Below are 21,353 nucleotides of genomic sequence, written 5' to 3'. Positions count from 1 at the left end.
AGTCAATAACGTTGTAATGAGTTGGACTAGTGCATGATAAAATAAATGAATAACGTTGTTGAATGACGTCGCGAAAGTAACTTTATTTGTTAAAAACTGTTGCTTTGATGGATTTTTATCAAACTTTTTCTTAAGAAACGAGCTCGATTATTCCATATTTTTTCATAAATATTTATAAAATTAATTTTGTTTCGCTTTGATATCAATATTATCAAGATTTACAGCACCCGATTCTATCTATTTTAAGTTGAAGTATGCAATGCATGAAGTCAATCACTATAATTTCGATATAATTCAGCGGAAAACAGTTTGGCTACTGTTAAAACAATGGAATGTTGAAAATGTAATTACTATAAAAAAAATATATTTAAAAAAACAACCAAAGTGTGCTTAACTATATACAATGTCAAATTTTCAGGTTGGTTGTCGAGTAAAAAATAAATCTGTAAACCGTGGCCACGACCTCATTTAAATTATAATTAATGGATTTGATTGCGAAGAATGGTATGAAATTACAATTAACTACGAACTAATTAAAGCACGTTTATGGATATAGGACTATGTCAAATAATTGATTATCGGGAGTTGAAAAGGTGCAATTTTCATATGTTAAAAGCAAGAACATGGAAGCCTAGTTTTCAAATAGAAAATCATCATTCTATTTCAGACTTTCTGCCATTCCCTGACACGTGGAAATCGAAATCTGCCTTAATTACAATTTCAAGGTAATTGTTCATATTTTTATTTTTGCACAGCCGGAAGTTACTACAACGTTTCTGATTGGTCAACGTGGAACGCTTGCGTCGACGTTACTGGTGGTGGTAGGAGGGGTGAGCAGATGAGATTCAGAGATTGTCTGGACGATTTAGGAACAGTCACCTCTTGGGATGCCTGTAACTGTAGTTGTTCTAACAATGAAACTCGAACCTGCTTTCTACCTGGTTGGTTTCATATATAAATACGAAATAAATAAAAATCCAAGATTTAAATTATAATGTAACGTACCCATAGTGCAGCATTCCAGACTTTTATACATTTTTCGAAAAAAAATTGACAAAATGATATCGGACTCTGTTGAAAGGTTTTTCGTAATTTTAAATAAAGACTCTTGACATATATTGATGCATCCTTTCCACAGTGAACGGAGATTGGGAATCCTGGGGTTCATGGAGCTGTGTTAAAAAAGAGTTCCAAAGATTTAGACGTTGCAACAGTCCAGCACCTGCTCATGGCGGCGAAGACTGTAACGGAAATTTCAGTCAGACGGACCACGGTATTTCTCTTTCTTTTTGTAACTGAAATTGTCAGTATAGCTGAAATTGTCAGTATGACTGAAATCGTCGGTATAACTGAGACTGTCGGTATCATTGAGTTGTCGGTATAACTGAAGCTGTCGGTATCATTGAGTTGTCGGTATAATTGAGTTGTAGGTATAATTGATCTGTCGGTATAATTGAGCTGTCGGTATAATTGAGTTGTCGGCATAATTGAGCTGTCGGTATAATTGAGTTGTCGGTATAATTGAGCTGTCGGTATAATTGAGTTGTCGGCATAACTGAAGTCGTCGGTATAACTGAAGCTGTCGGGTATAATTAAAGCTGTCGGTATTACTGAAACTGTCGGTATATTGACCAGTCGGTATAACTGAAGCTGTCGGTATAATTGAGTTGTCGGTATAACTGAAGCTGTTGGTATCATTGAGTTGTCGGTATCATTGAGTTGTCGGTATAACTGAAGCTGTCGGTATAATTGAGTTGTCGGTATAATTGAGCTGTTGGTATAATTGAGCTGTCGGTGTAACTGAAGCTGTCTGTATAATTTGTTGGTTGTATAACAGAAGCTACTGGTATGACTGAAACTGCCTTATTTACAGATCTTTACGTTGATGGTGGATGGACCTCGTGGACTAATTTCAGCACCTGCAATGTTCCAATGGGTCACGGAATACAATACCAAACCAGGGAATGCAGTGATCCGCAACCATGCGGGGTCTTAGCGCAGGACTGCCAGGGAGCCAACTACACCGAAAGAAAATGTGAAGGTAAATAAAGTCTGATCATTATTGTTAGAAGTGTATATTGAATGAAATATCCTACATTTTAATTCTTCATTCACATTACAAACCTCAGGAAATGTCAGATTTTAGTGTGAATTTTTACACTAGATGCACATGCTATATACTTCATTTTGACCTACTTTTAGTCTGAAAGTAAGTCAAGGACGGATCAATCCAGCTGAAAATGCAAACTGAACTTGTATTCCTCTGAGAAGAAGTTTGTGACTAAATTTCAAGGCAATATCTGTATCCGTAATGAAAAAATAGTCGGGAAAACTGTTTGACCTATTTTTAGCCTGAAAGTAGGTCAAGGACGGACCAATCCAGCTGAAATGCAAACCGAACTTGTATTCCTCTGAGAGGAAGCTTGTGACTAAATTTCAGGGCAATATCTGTATCTGTAATAATAAAAAAAAAAGTCCGGAAAACTGTTTTACCTACTTTTAGCCCAAACATAGGTGACGGACGGACGGGCCAATCCAGGTGAAATGCAAACTTAACTTGTATTCCTCCAAGAGGAAGCCTTTGACTAAATTTCAGGGCACTATCTGTATGCATAATGAAAAAAAGTCTGGAAAACTGTTTGACCTACTTTTAGCCCTCATGTAGCCTAGGCGACGGACGGACGGGCCAAACCAGCTGAAATGCAAACTTAACTGTATTTCTCCGAAAGGAAGCTTACGACTAAATTTCAGGGCACTATCTGTATCCATAACGAAAGGAAAGTCTGGAAAATTGTTTGACCTACTCATAGCTCTAAAGTAGATCAAGTTGCACCAATCCAGCTGAAATGCAAACTCACTCTTACGCTTCTTGAGGGAGAAATTGTGACCAAATTTCAAACATACATACATCCCTTACGGAAAAAAGTCCAGAAAACATGACCTTGGACGGACAGTCAGCCGGACATACGGACAGCGCCATAACATAATACATAACCTATAAAAGTTATCATTTTGTGACGTTTTTGTCGGTTATGACTACACAGGTACCATTTAGTCATCACCAAATGTCACGTGCTTTGACGGAAATCATCCGCTTTCCAAATTCGAGGTCTTTTCTTTGGAGAAAGTTGAGCGTGGTTCCGATTGGAGTAGATGATTTGATCAAGTGAAGCTGAGGGTTTTATTGTGTTTTGCCAATTTTATACTCGCTTTAATGATAATATCTGATTGAATGTATCCATATATAGTTCATATTCACCTGAAGGGTTATATTATCTTCCTTTATGCTTTATACTCTCCTGAGTGATTAGTCAACAAAAATTATATTCACCTGAATGTTTACATCCCTTTAGGATTTAGGGTATACTGACCCGAGTGATTCTAAATTTGTATGATTTATACTCGTCTAGTGGACAATAGCAGCTGACCTAACGTTAACAAGGATACGGATAAATAAAACTAATTAACATTTATAGCATCTGTTCAGTATTGCTGAAATAAGTATCAATTCTAAGACGCTCTTGATAATGAAGTACAGTGGTTGTCTCAGATCCGCCAGTTGATACCTGTATACCTAAGCAAAATGGTTGTTAATAAATGTTTGATTTCAATAACTCTCAATACAAATCTGACTGGGGTTTTTCTACAAATGAATTAGGAAAACTCTCTTCAAAACTAGAATTTTAACGTTCACCATTTCATCGCTATCTTTGAAAATGTGGTGTTTGTGTAACTAGTGCATGCAGGTATTCTTCGCGGTTTCTTGCATTCTAAACTACTTTATGGTCGTGTGACCTCTGGTTTCATTGTATGTACCTCTAATTTCAGTATTCCCATCGTGTTTAGAAGGGTCCGTATTTGGAGGAAATTACATGGCCAAGGCAGACCCTCTGGTATTGTATTCATCGGCCAATATAGAAATTTTGCCGAAAACCCAGATTAAATGCCAACTGACAACTTTAAGTAGAAACTGGACTTTGTACCGCTGTGACGAGAATATCGACAACGAGACCCTACACTATGAGTCCGGGACTACAGCGTTCCTAATACGTCCGGGAGAGTTTCCTTCCGGTCTGTATCGTCTGTTTGTGAGGATGGAGTATTATCCAGGCTCCTTTGAGTTCGTAGAAGGATATATGTATTTTAGACTCCAATTACCTCCCCCTAATGTCATCATTCAGGGTGGGTCAGGGCGATTGTCGGGTCCTGGAACGACCAATATTGATGCTTGGAGTGGGTCTTATGATTTAACTAAGGGGCCGGGTTACCGAGACGGCCTGGAATTCATCTGGAATTGCCTGGAGTTTCCCACGGATTCCCTGAACATGTTGATGACGTTTATTCTTGCTGAATCTTTCACGTCACTGTCCAATGGAACAATCTCCTGGGACTTTATAAAAGAGCTGGCCAAGATGTCTGAACGATATCTTAATATTTTCCCTTCGAATGACAGGTTCTTTTTCAACCATACATATAGACATTTAAACTTAGAAAATATTTCTAGTCCTCAAAGTTGTGATGATGGGACAACTAATATGTCGAATCCATGTTTTGTTGGCAATGTTATGAACGTTGAAATGTATTCATTTATGGAAATGTTCATTAACGATAGCTTCATTCAAGAAACTTTAGCACAGAAAGATATTGTAAAGGACGTCTTAACCGACATATCTAGTACACTGCCAATGCTTAAACTGCAACCAGATATTACGACACCAGAAATAGATATGATAGAGACAAATCTTCTGCCGAGTATGGAGTCTTTAAACAGACAATCACGATATATATCGAGCTATTTGACTGAATTAAACACTTTGATCTATGGCACTGCTAGGAGTAATTTTACCGTCTCAACACTGCAGCTGGTGGACAAGCAACTTGTATATCTCACAAAACGTACGACTGAAATCATGCAATTGAACATTTCGGATATGGTAATATGGGAAACCGAAGCATGGAACCTCATCATCAAATTGTATGAAAGCAGTAAATGCACTTCGTTTTCGGAGACGGTGACAGGGAATGCTGAAGTGTTCACAGATCCTGATAACCGGAAAGCTGTAGGATATATTGTCACAGTCAAGGGTTCTCTTCATGGTTCAGAAAATACATATCAACAAAGAATCCAGGTCATATTTCCAAATTCCAGCTCTTCCGGTTCCACCAGTGATACAGTTCCGGATATCAACATAAAGTGAGTTTTTGTATTGTCTGACATGTGATGCAATAAGTATTTCAATTTTTTCTTTCAGTTCTTTTTATTTGGATAGTATCCATGCATACAACTACATGTACTGCACATATTCTACATGTAACAATACTGGTAGTCGTACCAGTGCCGACAGGTGCTTACTTCTGTTGTTAAGCAAATTTTAATAGTAACAACAATACTTTAATCGAATACATGACTGCAATACTACATATGTAACAATGGCATATAGTCATCTGATTAAAAGCAAGCTTTATATCCTACAAAACTCCCAGGTGCATGCTAAATTGCAAGAAAAGGGTGGCCACATCTTTGATAATGTCCATGAAAGTGGAGTGTACCAGTTGTTCCGCCAGTGATTTGGACAAAGCCGTCTACAGCTGGAATTTAATGCATTTCGATCCAACTACAAGAACAGTTTGGGATATTCCCGACTGGGAAAACTGGTTAAAAACAGGTGCGTGTCTTCTCTGCTTTCTCATCTACACTGCTAGTTAGATTAACTAGAAACAGGTGCGTGTCTTCTCTGCTTTCTTATCTACACTGCTAGTTAGATTGACTAGAAACAGGTGTGTGTCTTCTCTGCTTTCTCATCTACACTGCTAGTTAGATTAACTAGAAACAGGCGCGTGTCTTCTCTGCTTTCTCATTTACACTGTTAGTTAGTATCAGGCGCCGTTTTAATATTTTTAAAGTATTTGCTGATATGAAAAAACATAATTTGTTTTTATATCAAAAAGTCTATTTTTTGATATCAGAAAATGATTTTTTTGATATATTTTTTTATCGTATCAAATGATCATATCATTTTCTGATATCAAAAAATCGATTTTCTGATATTAGAAAATAAAAGAAAATGGCGAAAAATCTTTACATAAATAATGAATACTCCCTTGACCCGTAGAAAATCGCTGAATTACAGTTTACAGTGCCCGATTTGCTTTCTAAAATTCGTTGATGTTTCAGATTCTTTGAAGATTTTTTTTAACGAAAGAAAGAATTTATAAGGGTGCTTGATAATTCTGGACATATTCAAGTTCGAGTTACTTTCTGCATCCGGAGTTTTGGCGGTATCAAATACCGGCCTGCCTATTTTGCTCTCCTCGTTTGGCGTCTCCATCATTCTCCTCGGGTCTCGTTTGCACTTATTCAGGATCGACCCCGTTCATTTCATAGCGAATCGCGGACAAAGCAGTGCTGACCATTGTCGATATGGAAGAATTTGCCATAATGAATCAGATTAACCATTTATTCCCCACATGCATCTACAGGTTCGCAACAAATTTCAGGCGGGAAGCTGAAGGTTGCATCACAGGGAGCATTCATTAAGTCGATCGTAGTTTTATATGAATTTTATTTTCTGATATCAAAAAATCGATTTTCTGATATCAGAAAATACAAATCATCTTTCGTATGAGGTGCCGTTTTAATATTTTTGAGGTATTTTCTGATATAAAAAAAAAGAATTATTGATATCAATAATTCCAATTCCTGATATCAAAAAATAATTCTTGATATCAAAAAAATAGATTTTTTAATATCAAAAAATCATTTTCTGATATCAAGAATTCGAATTCCTGATATCAAAAAATCATTTTCTGATATCAAAAATCGAATTCTTTGATATCAGAAAATAAGGTTGATTTTCTGATATCATAAGATCGAATTCTTGATATCAAAAAATCATTTCTGATATCAAGAAATCGAATTTTTGATATCAAAAAAGAATTTGTATTTTTTTATATCAAAAAATCACATTTTTGATATCAAAAATTCGAATTCTTGATATCAATAAATATTTTGATTTTCTGATATCAAGAATTTGATTTTTTGATATCATAATTTTTGATATCAAGAATTAGATTTCTTGATATCAGAAAATGATTTTTTGATATAAAAAATGATTTGTATTTTCTGATATCAGAAAATCGATTTTTTGATATCAGAAAATAAGACTAAAAAAAACTACGATCGACTTAATGAATGCTCCCCGTGATGCAACCTTCAGCTTCCCGCCTGAAGTTGCGAATCTTGTATGCACGTGGGGAATAAATGGTGAATCTAGATCTAATTCATTATGGCAAATTCTTCCATATCTACACTGGTCAGTACTGCTTTGTCCGCAATTCGCTATAAAGTGAACGGGGTCGATCCTGAAGATGTGCAAACGAGACCCGTGGAGAATGATGATCATGGAGACGCACTGTACAAAACAACGGCTACCAGTCATGATGGCTTGTTGAATGTTCCTTAACATGTCAAGCTCAGCAGGCCCATTATCCGCCATTTTTCAAATCACATATACTGATGTTATAGAAGGATTTCAAGAAAATAAGTCATCATAAATAAGATTACCGGTAAAAAGGGTTGATTACATTTGCATTATATATATATATATACTACTACTACTGACGAGCCCGCAGGGCGAAAGCGCTATAGATAAAAGTTTGAGTATTGGATTTTATTTTTTGACTTTATATATATATATATATATATATATATATATATATATATATATGAACTCTTTACCTGATTGTTAATTCAATGACAAACGAGGAGAGCAAAATAGATAGACTACCGCCAAAACTCCGGATGCAGAAAGTAACCCGAACTTGAATATGTCCAGAATTATCAAGAACCTTATAAAATTTCTTCTATCGTTAAAAAAAAATCTTCAAATAATTTTGATATCAAAAAATGATTTTTTGATATCAGAAAATGCTTCAAAAATATTAAAACGGCGCCTCATACTTTCGATATCAAAAATTCATTTTCTGATATCAAGAAATCTAATTCCTGATATCAAAAAATGATTTTCTGATATTAAAAAATTAAAATTTTTGATATCAGAAAAACAAGTTATTTATTGATATCAAGAATTTGAATTTTTGATATAAAAAATCTGATTTTTTTATATAAAAAATTCCAAGTTCTTTTTTATATCTTCTCTCTCATCTACACTGCTAGTTAGATTAACTAGAAATTCTCTGCTCTCTCATCTACCGGTACACTGCTATTTAGATTAACTGTTATCTATCGCATAATGGAGCTATATGATTTATCACATACATGTATATATATATAATTTTTCGATAAATAAAATAGTAAATTAAAGGCATCCATCTCAAATTTGATAGCATAAAGGAATTTGACACTGAATGAGGTATTTTGATGTGTAAAATCATCCTTGCTGCCCTCTGTCCTGTACACATGTCCTATATACATGTCCTAGTCGTCCAAAAAACTGATCCATAATGTACGAAGTAGTAATAATAGACTTAATTAATGGAAATGAAATCGAATCAACATCAGACATTCCCTTACTGATCATGTCTAGGGTAGATGTGTAAAAAAAAAAAAAAACCATCCATAGAATCACGGAAACTAATAAACTTACACATAAGCAATTGGTTATAAAGGTCATAGCAAAAAAGGGAGGGGGTGATTCTGTGGCCAGAGAATTGAATTTTTTTTAAAGAAATGGTCATAGTACTACTGTTAGGGGCATGATTAAACGAGTAGTCCTAGATGAAGTTGTTGGAACTTAGTGCTTTTATATATATAGTTGTTCGTGTCGTTGATCAATTTTAGTGCTTTTTATATCATTATTCCAACTTTATTTTGTATTGCTTATAGGAGTTATGAGATTAATCACTGTTCGTTATCTTCACCTTTCATCCTTATTCATTTGACCTCGTATGAACTATTAGATCCGACACTTAGGGTGTAGAGTGTTGATATATATATATATATATATATATATATATATATATATATATATATATATATATATTTATTTATTTATATATATATATCCAAATTGTGTTTTTAAAAAATCACAGTGTCCGGTATAAAATATTAAAAGAAATAGAATAAACAGTGCACAAAGTTAAAAATTTAACGCAAGCGCTTTCATTTTATAATCCTCAGGCGTTATATTTTAAACACATTTTCAAAACTATTTTAAAAAATGTAACGCCTTAGGATTATAAAATGAAAGCGCTTGCGTTAAATTTTTAACTTTGTGTACTGTTTATTCTATTTCTTTTAATATATATATATATATATATATATATATATATATATATATATATACATATACATGTATATATATATTATTTGTCAGTATGTATATGGTATATGAATATTGTAGATCCATCAGAGCAGAAGTTATTCATTTATGCCAATTCGTTCAGAGGATTGTCGTATTACCTGCTAACCATCAGGATGAATGTGACGGACGATAAGTGGACGGAAATGCAGATGGTTTTGGAGACGACAGAGCCTCCATACGGTGGATACTGTAGATTTGATTACAATAGGCGTACGTATAACCATCTAATTAAAAGACTTTCCCACGAGTTAGAAAAAAAAAAAACCCCAAAAATGAGCAGACCGTAAAGTGACATAACTGAGGTTTCTGTAGTAGTACATGGTAAAAAGTAAATAGCATCCTTGTCTGACTTGTGTGGTTGATATTTTATTAGAAAATAAATGACAGTCAGAAATAGCACAAATACATGCAGAACATGCAGATAACCGCGAGTGTATCAGGGTAGACATGTAGAGTTATGGTGCCTGCATGGATTTATTCTAAAGCGATATAGAAAATTACATGTATATTCTAGTACTTATTGTTAAAAAGAGAAATACTGTTGTACAATCACATTTAGGGTATATACGGGTAGAGTAAATTAGGCTACCTGAGAGAAATATGACGGATGAGATGAGAAAGGTGTACGTATTTATTAATTCATGTCAGCTTCAATTTCCATTTAGACTATTTCTTTTTGTAAAATATTTGTTCTGTAATTTTTTCCTTTAAAATGTAGTAATTTTATCAACATTTCAAAACATCATCAAAAACAATATTGACATTCTTTCTTGAATGTTGGAATATGTATCTCTTTAGTAAGAGGATTATAAAGTTTAAAACCACGTGTTCTTTTTCTGGATAACCAAAAAACAACAGTTTGTACATTAAATCCCATTCTTTTACCAAATGTTTGAAAAATCGAATCTGATAATTTTGTCCATAGTGTAGAGACAGAAGGACAATAAAGAAATGTTCTAGTGCGCATATTGAACAAGTTTGACATAAGTAGGATTTTGTCAGTACTTAATATTCTTTGAATGATTCTATAGTTGAACTATATCAGTCCTGAATCTTGTTTTTAACAGATATTGATCATATATCACACAAATAAATAATAGGCAGATGACATTCAGACAAAGGTCACCCAAGGTAATTTGATAAAGGTCAAGGTCATTCAACGTTACCTGAATATGAAAAAAAACCACCATCAATTCAACAATATTTTAACAGTTATTGATCATTTGGACCAACGTATTTCAGGGTTATTTTAGAAAGGTCAAGGTAATTCATAAAATATACCTTATATGAGGTAAAAGTCCCTTATTTCAGTTTTTGAACAGGTATTGATCATATATCACATAAATAAGTAAAAGGCAAATGGCTTTCATTCAAAGGTCACTCTCGGTCATTTTGGAACGTTCAATGTCACTGAACATACACCTTATATATGAAAAAACTTCCTTTCAATAATATTTCAACAGTTATTGATCATAATGCGAGTCATTCGTCATATGACGTAGTTAACTGGTTAGATGCTCCATCAGTTTGTGCTCACTTGTTTATTTTCATATAATTTGTATTTAGTGAAAATAGAAAAGAAGAAGTTTGAACATGTGTCTAATTCACGTCTTTTTCACGAATATATATAAATTTAGTTACAGGTCAGCGTGTTTTAGTTATCAATTCGTGGAAAGACGAAGGGTTTAGAAAACAAAAGAATGTAGATATAGATTGGAAGGAACAAATAAGTTTTCGTATATTCCAAGAAGATTCTCAAACCAAGGAAAAAACTATTCTTTACCAAGGCAGTAAGTCATCTTCAATTCACCCTCTAGTCCTGCTGAATATCAAGTTTACATATTATGAAAATTGTTAGTGAGCATTTTAAGGGATGTTGTGCTGTCCTAAGTTTTGACCCAAACTACATATCGAGTTGAATTTGCGTTGTATTTATCTTCACTAGCTAATAACGCTCTTTCTCCAAAACAGATGAAAGATATTTAGAAAACATTTACTTTAACTACGGGCATGAAGAAGACCATTGGTTAATAACTGTATACGTTGAGGTGCTGGATGTCTTTGACGATTTCACTACTTGTTATTTCAATCGGCTACAGGTAAGTTTTAAAGTAGCGCTAGTTATTCTTCGTTTAAATGGTAAAATATTTCTATTTTTTAGTAAAACATTGCATGTGTATGCTGTAGATATTATCGCCAATTACGGGCAAGCCTTTGGATAATTATCTTCAAGATTCGCAAGAATTAATCGAAACTGCTATTGAACAAGAGGACGTGGGTTTAGTTTCCATGGCAATAGAAACAACCATAAGTACAACAAATCGGGTGGTAAGTGACCTAGTTGTCAGATCAAGTTTCATTTTCGTTTCAGAAAATAATCAGTGCTTTGGCTCCTGTCTGATAATTGTTCATTCAGGGCACTGTGATTATTTTATGCATGCATGCGCAATAAAGAGTGAAATAGGTTTCATGCAACTAAATACGTGTAACTTGCTCTGTCGAGTCACTTTATTTTAACCAGCAACATCAACAGAATTTGACTTTCAACTTGTTCCTTTTTCCTTTGGACAATTTCTTCAGGATCTGCCTCCACCGACCTTAATTGACACCCTGGTGGAGAATCCAGAAAGTTGGAGTCACGTGGGTGACAACAATACATTTGACAGCCTCTTTCAAGATTTGACAGTCACTCAAGAAATCAACTCTACACAATTGATGCTTATAGAGGCAAGAACAATTTAACCGGAAAACTCTTGGAAATATTTTAAAGAATCATCAGAAACATTCTTTTGTTTCTTGCATACAAAAAGAATTTATAATTTTTGTTGAACAATATTGGCACATATTGTTGATTATTTAGATTATTTTCAAAGGGGATGAAAAATATGACATCTCTTCTCGCAACATCGACCAGTTCTCTTAGAATAGACAACACGGTCAGACAGCGACAAATGGCGTTCTCATCCGGGTCTGCTATGGAGAACAAACAGCTGATGACCCGCGACGCTATGGTAGCAATTAAATTTAGTAACTTATTGCTGACAAAAAAGATTAGGTAAAACATGCAGGTAATCATATACTACTATGGATATACATTTCTTTGAAGACATTTTCGCTGAATGCTACAAACGATGTTATTGTTAACTTCATCAATACATCCAAAGAAGCGTTATTCCCGGTGTATGAAGACTATTTATCAACGTCTGAGGGTTAGTATCTAATTTTTTTTCTATCCAAATGCATTTTTTTCCTTTCACATCTAAAGTTGTTTTAAACTACATATAAGGACTTGAGACTTACGCCTTTCTTGTAACTGTCGTACAATCGTTTGATAATCTTTTAAAACTTATTGTTGGTTTTATTTGTAACTGTCGTACAATCGTTTGATAATCTTTTAAAAGTTATTGTTGGTTTTTCTTGTAACTGTCGTACAGTCGTTTGATAATCTTTTAAAACTTATTATGGTGGGTTTTTTTTTTTTGTAGCTGTCCTTCGATCGCTTGATAATCTTTTGAATAACTTGATCCCCAAGTTAAGCCCAGACATACCAGAATCGGACGACATATACCAGATAGCGGAGGAGTACACGGCCTCAGATTTTATTAATGAGTATGATGGATCCGGGTTGTCTCCACAAGAAAGGGCTCTCTTTGCTTCCATGTCCCTGGGAGCTTACAAGCAGAATCTAAACACTTCTCTAGAAATGGTAGGTTAAAGGGATTAGATGCCAAGTGGTTGTAGATTAAGTTATTAACTAAAATAAAACACACCATGAAGAACAAAAGGTACTAGTACTTTGTAAAACCTAAACCAATGTTTTCCATTTGACAATCGGTTACTGATGGTGCCTCAGAAACTAATATAACTGTGCGTGTACATAAATCAAAGTAGTTTTGTATGAAAATGTAAAAAATAACGAACAGTGACCGATCTCAAAAATCCTATAAAGAACACAGGGTTTCGGTTGTCAAATATTGAAGTTTTGCATAATTTGTGTCCGAATAATAAAGTATATAAATAAAATCCACCACCAAAATCCGCTTTTTTCGAGGTTTTGAAAAAGGTGTATCATGTATACATTAAAAAAAGTACTTTTTTTAATGTACACATGATACACCTTTTTTAAAACCTCGAAAAAAGCGGATTTTGGTGGTGGATTTTATTTATATACTTTATTATTCGGACACAAATCATGCAAAACTTCAATTTATTATTCGGGAACAAATAATACAAAATTTCAATATTTGACAACCGAACCCCTGTGATAAAGAATACAAAGTAAATAGCAGGACAAACACGAACCTCGGTATATACCAGAGGTGAGATAGAAGGAATGAGCGGCCTATCGGCCGTTTACACCCGCCGTGAACCCTATACATTGTATCTTGATATATGAAAGGTGAAGATAACGAACAATGATCAATCTCATAACTCCTATAAGCAATACAAAATAGACAGTTGGGCAAACACGGACCCCTGGACACACCAGAAGTGGAATCAGGTGCCTAGGAGGAGTAAGGATGCCCTGTCGACCGGTCACACCGCCGTGAGCCCCATACCCTGATAAGGTAAACGGAGTTATCCGTAGTCAAAATCAGTGTGCCAAGAGCGGTCTAACAATCGATATGAAACACGTCAAACAGTATTTGACCCAATGATAGGTTGTATTGGCAAACTAGATCGTTATAATAACCATAGAATTTGCGAAATGCTGACATAAAATCGATACTGTTGAAACCCCTGTACCATCAACTTGTTTGTCAGTAGCTTGCCTCGATTTAAAAACTGATCATACGCAGAACAAGCCCTTGCGTATCGAATCAGTTGAGAGTTATAAACACCATATGCAGGTGATAATGGAATATTGCTACATAAATATGGGAAGTTGACGATGGAGAAGCTGATATATAAAATGGTATACCATTATGATATCTATATCTTGATCAGGTAAACAAGGTAATCTGTAGTCAAAATATATGTATGTACAGAAAGGTCTAACAATTGGTATGAAACACACCAGAGAGCGTTTGACCCAATGACAGACTGTTGGTAAATTAGATCGTTATAACGACTATACATTGTTAAAACTAGGCAAACGGAACAGTTCCCAACGTGCAGAACTCTATTGTGGAGCTGGGAACGGTACTAAAGGAGATAGCTTATAGGAAACAGTTTGAGGTAGAGGTTACTCGACCTGCCTTGACAACCAGTATGGAGAACCTCCGAGTGGACCAAGAAATAAATCGAAAAGATCTTAAGATTAAATTTGACATCAACAGTACACAGCAAGAGGATTTACAGGTTAGTCGTTTGTTTATACATGCTCATCAGTGTGTCCCTTGCAAAGAAAAGAGTCAGTGGAACTTTAAAAAAAACCGCATACGACATACACATAACACAATAGAGTTTTTTGACGTTCACAAATTTGCTTTCAGGTCACCAAATTTTTGAAAACGCCCTTCATTTGGGACTCGGAAGCAAGGAATATACATTCCCCAACAGTACATATTGTTTTGGGTAGCCGTACCAAACTTCCTTCGGTAAAGACAAAGTTCAGTGTTTCTCCGTCTGTAATAAAAAGAGATGTGGTTTTAGCGTTTCCGGATGACCCAGCAGAGTACAGCTCACAAGTTTTCTACTACAAGATTTGGTGGAAGAATCCATCTGATAGTTTAGTCTTCAGTGTGGAATGTGACAACAGTTCTATAGATACAATATCGCACGTTATCTACGTCAAACAAGGCGGTGCTCCCACCAGTGGCGATCACGAATTGACAAAAACCATCGCCCCCGGTGATTGGAATGATGTCGGTTTTACGTATATACTTCCAGCTAACTTTTACTCTAAACCTTGTATAGTGTATTTTGCTGTCCATGTTACATCCAGTAAGTGTTCAAATAATGTGAACGTTGCTGATGGACGTCGAAAGGACATCTGGCAATATTCACTTTTCATTTTTTGTTGGTTTGTTATTTTCTTCCTTTATACAGATATATACTAGCGCATAGTAAATGCACAGAACTGTTCTAAAATGTCAATTAATGAGTTTCTCTTCATTTCACATCAGCTTCAAGACCAATACCTTCTCGGCGACGTCGCTCTGTATACAACAGTACATCGTCAGTGACTTATCGTGTCGGAGGCTGGACCACAGGATGTCGAGTTTGGGATGGACACAAATGGGACAAAGCTTCATGCCAGGTATTCCCTTGAATATTTCTTCATGTAATATTCATTACTTGCCATACAAAAAATATCGGATTTGTCGGGACTTGCATTGTGAACTTGTGAATAAACGTTAACAAATATGTACTTTAGATCTACTGCTTTTTTCAATCTAATAGCGTAAATTTTCGAAATTTTTGTTCAGTTATCCTCTGAAACCAATAGCATAGAGACAGTTTGTGAGTGTAAAAACCCACCTGGAGATAACTTTGCCACATCATTCTTTGTTCCACCAAATTCCATTGATTTTTCCACGGTTTTTGATAAATTTGACATCCTCGGGAACGGCGCTGTGTTTGGTACAGTAACAGCTATTATAGTCCTGTATCTCATCGGACTTGTGGTGGCTCGACGCTTTGACAAGAAAGATCAGGAAAAGGTAAGCAGGTGTTCAAAATATCTATCACGTTTGCTGTCCCGGTTTAGGCAGATCTGCATTGCAGATGTTTCCGCTAATGTATCCTCTCTTTTGTCAGTGGAAACTGTTTTACATGAATGACAATCTGAAGACGGACAAGCAAGTGTACCTAGTTACAGTCTACACTGGCCTCTCCAGAAACTCTGGTACCAAGAGCAACGTCAACTTTGTCCTTGGTGGTCACCTTAGAGACACTGGGGTCCGACATCTGTCTGACGGAGTCAGAAAGGTAATCAATCGTATTTCTGCAATATTTCTACATAATATTCATATGAGAATATGGAATTTACATTGCAACAGATAATGGTTTCACTATTACAATTTTCAGGGTTTTGAAACTGGAAGTGTCTATACGTATGTCATGACTGTGCAGAACAGACTTGGTGATTTAATTTTCCTGAACATTTGGCACGATAACAGCGGACGTGGAGCGGACGCTTCGTGGAATTTGATCAAAGTAGTTGTAGAAGATGCAGCAACGGGAAAGAGGTTAGGTGTTTTTCTGTATAAATGGATTTATCCACTTCGTTATTTTCGGTTAATTAGAAGCAAAGTAGGCACATGATAATCTGCTTTCGTCCATCGGTAGGAAGTCATATCGGCCATGCATTTTCTCTTTAGAGAAACTTGATTCACCTTTTTTGTACATCTATTTTGAGAAAAAAATTATTTCCAGATTTGTCTTTTTCTGCAACCAGTGGCTTAGTTTGGATTCAGAGGAAAGCTCTATACAGTGCACAGTTAATGTGGCGACTCCCGAGTCACTTCGAACATTCAACTTCAACTTTACAGAGAACACGCGGGAAAATGCAACGGATAGTCATCTTTGGTTGTCCGTGATATTTCGTCCAGAAAAAAGCTCCTTCACCCGTTGTGAACGCCTCTCATGTTGTGCTACACTACTTTTCTTGACCATGATTTCCAATGCTATGTTCTACGGACAGGATGAAGCAGTGGAACGACTCCGAATTGGTCCAATCAAGTTTGCTTTGTCTTCCATATATATTTCATTTGTTGGCATTGCTATCACTTTCCCAGTTATTTTAGCAATAACGATGATATTCAGAAAGTCAAAATGGTTGGAAAATTCCTCTGACCATGATGAAATGAACATCGAATCTTTTCAAACACGGAAGGAAATAAAAGAGTTCCATTTGCCCAAGAAGTTGATTTACGTGGCGTACGTGCTGATTGCATTTTCTATCTTGGTGTCGGGATTTTTTGTAATTTTGTACAGCATGGAGTGGGGCAAAACAAAGTCTGAGGAATGGCTGAAGACGTTTTTCTTGTCATTTTTGGAGTCCATGTTTGTCGTAGATCCAATAAAGGTTTATATATCAGATTCTTGTTAGGAAGTGTTAATTTGCGTTTTCAAATTTGTGAAACTCCTTTGCTAAGAGAAGGAATATTCTTTTCGTTGTAGGTACTGGCACTGGCTGTGTTTTTCTCAATTGCAATGAAGCGGACATTAAATGACAGCATGTATGATGCTACCAAGCTGTTAGAATATTCACAAACCAGAGCTGTGGCGTTTGCAAGAGAAACTCAAAGTCAGTGTTTGTATTCAGGGGAAGGGAACATGTGGGGTAGACTTTTTCACTTGCGGTTCCTTTACAATGTTAAAGTACACATGAATATGAAATACATGAAGTAAATTTTACAAAACACTGTACTAGTATATGTGGAGACGTTGGTTTGGGATTTCCGTGATGAGCTTTTGCTCCACATATGATCGTAAGATTTCCTGTCGATCTTCGAATAATTTGGTCACTGTCAGCGACGATTAACTAAGCCCAAATCAAACCCTGTAATGCAATTTCCAAATGCGGTAACCTTAAATCTCCAGAATAAGTCATTATCATTTATATCTCTGAATTAGATGTTAATAGGTTTAAAGAAATACACTGTATCAATGTTCCAAATTAAAAAAATATCTCATTATTGTTTTCATCCTCCACAGAATGTACCATTAGACATTTTATGATATTGCAGCAATACCATGCAAATACGTGGGATTCCTAATTCAATCATGAACAGTCCCGTAGGGATCCGGGTTAGAATATGTCCTCAATACCCTTTGCTTGTCGTAAGAGGCGACTAAATGGGGCAGTCCTTCGGATGAGACCGCAGAACCCGAACCTTCGTGTCACAGCAGGTGTGGTACAATAGATATTTCCCTGCTCAATGGCCATAAGCGCCGATCATAGGCAAAAATTTTGCAACCCTTCACTGGTAATGGTGACATCTCGATATCAGTGAAAAATTCTTGAGAGGGACGTTAAACAATGTACAATCAACCAACCATCAATCATGAACATTTATACATGCAGACACTTTATTTCATGTTTTTCTTAAACCAATGCGGACTGTGTGTTCTCTTTTCCTGTGAGCTCACTAATAAGAATATCCTCTTGAAACGTCAGTTAGTATATTCTGTAAATGCTGTTTGACGTGTTTCATACATATTGTTAGACGATTTTTAAATCGAGGTAGGCTACTGACAAACAAGTTGATGTTACAGGGGTTTCAACAAACTCGTTTAAAGTCAGCATTTCGCAAATTCCATGGTCGTTATAACGATCTAGTTTGCCAATACAACCTATCATTGGGTCAAATGCTGTCTGACATGCTTCATAACCATTGTTAAGCCATTCTTTATACACTGATTTTGACTGCGGATTACTCCGTTTATCAGATCTAGATATGGGGCTCATGGCTTGTGTGACCATTCGACATGGGGAGTTTACTCCTCCTAGGCACATGATCCCAACTCTAGTCTCTGGTATAGCTAAGGGCCCGTGTGTGTCCAACTCTTAATTTTGCATTCCTTAGAGGAGTTATGAGATTGATCACTGTTCGTTATCTTCACCTTTAATTGATCACTGTTCGTTATCTTCACCTTTAATTGATCACTGTTCGTTATCTTCACCTTTTCATAATACCAGTATCTCGGTCTGTGTGTACCCTCCTCCGACCTTTTGAATCAATAGTTAAAAGGTCAAGGAAAATCATCGATAAAATGAGCAAATCGGCGATCTTCGTGGCTCAAATTTTGCGACCTGATTAAAACGAGTGTTCTACTTGTGTATTAGAATATTAGGTAAAGTAATCAACAAGGTTTCTATGACGGACGACTTTTGACTGGTGAGATTACCGAGGTTTACAACTCAAATATGTGTTCCCCATGCTTTTATATTCAATTTAGCTAAACGGTTACCAAGGTAAACAACGTGGCTCTCAAACATTTTTATCTATTGCACATGCCAATTTTGTAAACATCGCGGGTTCGAGGGAGCGTAAATATTGACTAAGTGTGTAATTAGTAAAATTTACATATTAAATTTCCGTTCTACCAAAATATTACTTGAGCATAGTTTGAAGCCGATAGTGATACCTTCATATCTTCCACCTTGCAGTTTCATATGGTTATGCAGCACCTTTTAACGAGGAGACTCTGGACACTATGAAGCGAAAAAGATTGAAAGAAATGCGGGTTAAACGCATCTTTGTGGAACTCCTGCTTTATCTCTGCTTTCTGGCAATTCTGTACTTCATCAGCTATAATAACAGGGATTTCAACTCGTTCCAAATAAGACATTACTTGAACAATCGGCTTCTGCACAGTCCAGACAAAAATAGCAGCCTTCACACTATCCGTTATGACAAGGTAAAATATCAAGAGCGGTTGTGTGATTTCACTGTTTGGCTTTCATTCCACAGAGTTATCTTTTTAAAGCAATGGGGGTTTGGTGGTAATTTGTAGGTTTTGTGGTAATTTGTAGGTTTTGTAATTTGTAGGCTTTGTGGTAATTTGTAGGTTTTGTGGTAATTTGTAGGTTCGTGATGTTGACAGTTTGTACGGCTGGGGGTTTGTGGTAATTTGTAGGTTTTGTGGTAATTTGTAGGTTCGTGATGTTGACAGTTTCTACGACTGGGGGTTTGTGGTAATTTGTAGGTTTTGTGGTAATTTGTAGGTTCGTGATGTTGACAGTTTCTACGACTGGGGGTTTGTGGTAATTTGTAGGTTTTGTGGTAATTTGTAGGTTCGTGATGATGACAGTTTCTACGACTGGGGGTTTGTGGTAATTTGTAGGCTTTGTGGTAATTTGTAGGTTCGTGATGTTGACAGTTTCTACGACTGAGGTTCTGTGGTAATTTGTAGGTTTTGTGGTAATTTGTAGGCTTTGTGGTAATTTGTAGGTTCGTGATGTTGACAGTTTCTACGACTGGGGTTTTGTGGTAATTTGTAGGTTTTGTGGTAATTTGTAGGTTTTGTGGTAATTTGTAGGCTTTGTGGTAATTTGTAGGTTCGTGATGTTGACAGTTTCTACGACTGAGGTTCTGTGGTAATTTGTAGGTTTTGTGGTAATTTGTAGGCTTTGTGGTAATTTGTAGGCTTTGTGGTAATTTGTAGGTTCGTGATGTTGACAGTTTCTTCGATTGTGGTTTTGTGGTAATTTGTAGGTTTTGTGATAATTTGTAGGTTTGTGATGTTGACGGTTTCTTCGACTGGGATTTGTGGTAATTTGTAGTTTTTATGGTAATTTGTAGGTTTTGTGGTAATTTGAAGGCTTTGTGGTAATTTGTAGGCTTTGTGGTAATTTGTAGGTTCGTGATGTTGACAGTTTCTTCGATTGTGGTTTTGTGGTAATTTGTAGGTTTTGTGATAATTTGTAGGTTTGTGATGTTGACGGTTTCTTCGACTGGGATTTGTGGTAATTTGTAGTTTTTATGGTAATTTGTAGGTTTTGTGGTAATTTGAAGGCTTTGTGGTAATTTGTAGGTTTTGTAACAATTTGAAGGTTTTGTGGTAATTTTTAGGTTTTGTGGTAATTTGTAGATTCGTGATGTTGACAGTTTCTACGACTGGCTACAGAACACGCTACTTCCGTTTACTTTCCCACAAACGTCGTACAATGGACAGTCACTGAATGCATTTGAACGTCAGTTCACCGAGGACCAGGCTAATTACAGGCTTGGACCCATACGATTGCGTCAACTTCGAGTCAAGAAAGGTGTGTTTTCCTTAAGATTGTTAATATTCCATAGATCAGATCTTCACAGCAAGCAACTCCTAAAATTACATTTTTTTTTGGTATACAGTAAAACTCTGATATAGCGAATTTCTGCGGACACTATAAAAATTCGCTATAAGCGTAATTCGCTATGCGTTTATAGCGAATTCATAATCCAATCATAGCGAATTGTTAGTGTCCCATCGATCAGATCTTCACAGCAAGCAACTCCTAAAATTACATTTTAGTATACTGTAGTCTCTATCATCTTTCAATATACTGCGGGTTTTCCATACGAACTGTATTATTTTGTACTCCATTGTAGAAAACTGCCATATTAACCTGATCGCTGATGCCACCTGCTATGCAGA

At 35.9% G+C, this 21,353-nt stretch overlaps 2 protein-coding genes across 2 annotated transcripts in view; both read left to right on the top strand.

Annotated features, from left to right (window-relative positions):
- Positions 1 to 1,848: 1,848 nt before the first annotated feature.
- Positions 1,849 to 5,198, top strand: LOC125669141 (uncharacterized). Its single transcript, XM_048903591.2, has 2 exons — positions 1,849 to 2,041; positions 3,829 to 5,198. Exons 1-2 carry the CDS (start codon positions 1,849 to 1,851, stop codon positions 5,196 to 5,198), a joined length of 1,563 nt encoding a protein of 520 aa, XP_048759548.2.
- A 329-nt stretch (positions 5,199 to 5,527) lies between these two features.
- The window catches only part of LOC125670853 (polycystic kidney disease protein 1-like 2), a 17,241-nt gene continuing 1,415 nt past the window's right edge, over positions 5,528 to 21,353 (top strand). The window contains exons 1-17 of the mRNA XM_048906259.2: positions 5,528 to 5,666; positions 10,967 to 11,113; positions 11,295 to 11,422; positions 11,511 to 11,651; positions 11,904 to 12,050; positions 12,197 to 12,334; positions 12,430 to 12,532; positions 12,809 to 13,029; positions 14,415 to 14,624; positions 15,695 to 15,928; positions 16,026 to 16,196; positions 16,296 to 16,456; positions 16,644 to 17,295; positions 17,391 to 17,517; positions 19,384 to 19,634; positions 20,808 to 20,982; positions 21,308 to 21,353. The exon at positions 21,308 to 21,353 is cut by the window's right edge and continues 1,415 nt beyond it. Coding sequence (XP_048762216.2) covers positions 5,528 to 5,666; positions 10,967 to 11,113; positions 11,295 to 11,422; positions 11,511 to 11,651; positions 11,904 to 12,050; positions 12,197 to 12,334; positions 12,430 to 12,532; positions 12,809 to 13,029; positions 14,415 to 14,624; positions 15,695 to 15,928; positions 16,026 to 16,196; positions 16,296 to 16,456; positions 16,644 to 17,295; positions 17,391 to 17,517; positions 19,384 to 19,634; positions 20,808 to 20,982; positions 21,308 to 21,353 — 3,191 coding nt within the window. The remainder of the gene's footprint in view (positions 5,667 to 10,966; positions 11,114 to 11,294; positions 11,423 to 11,510; positions 11,652 to 11,903; positions 12,051 to 12,196; positions 12,335 to 12,429; positions 12,533 to 12,808; positions 13,030 to 14,414; positions 14,625 to 15,694; positions 15,929 to 16,025; positions 16,197 to 16,295; positions 16,457 to 16,643; positions 17,296 to 17,390; positions 17,518 to 19,383; positions 19,635 to 20,807; positions 20,983 to 21,307) is intronic.

The sequence above is a fragment of the Ostrea edulis genome, chromosome 4 (assembly GCF_947568905.1).
Source record: "Ostrea edulis chromosome 4, xbOstEdul1.1, whole genome shotgun sequence".
Taxonomy (NCBI): domain Eukaryota; kingdom Metazoa; phylum Mollusca; class Bivalvia; order Ostreida; family Ostreidae; genus Ostrea; species Ostrea edulis.
Note: the sequence above shows the minus strand (reverse complement) of the source record. Positions and strands in the feature narration are given on the sequence as shown.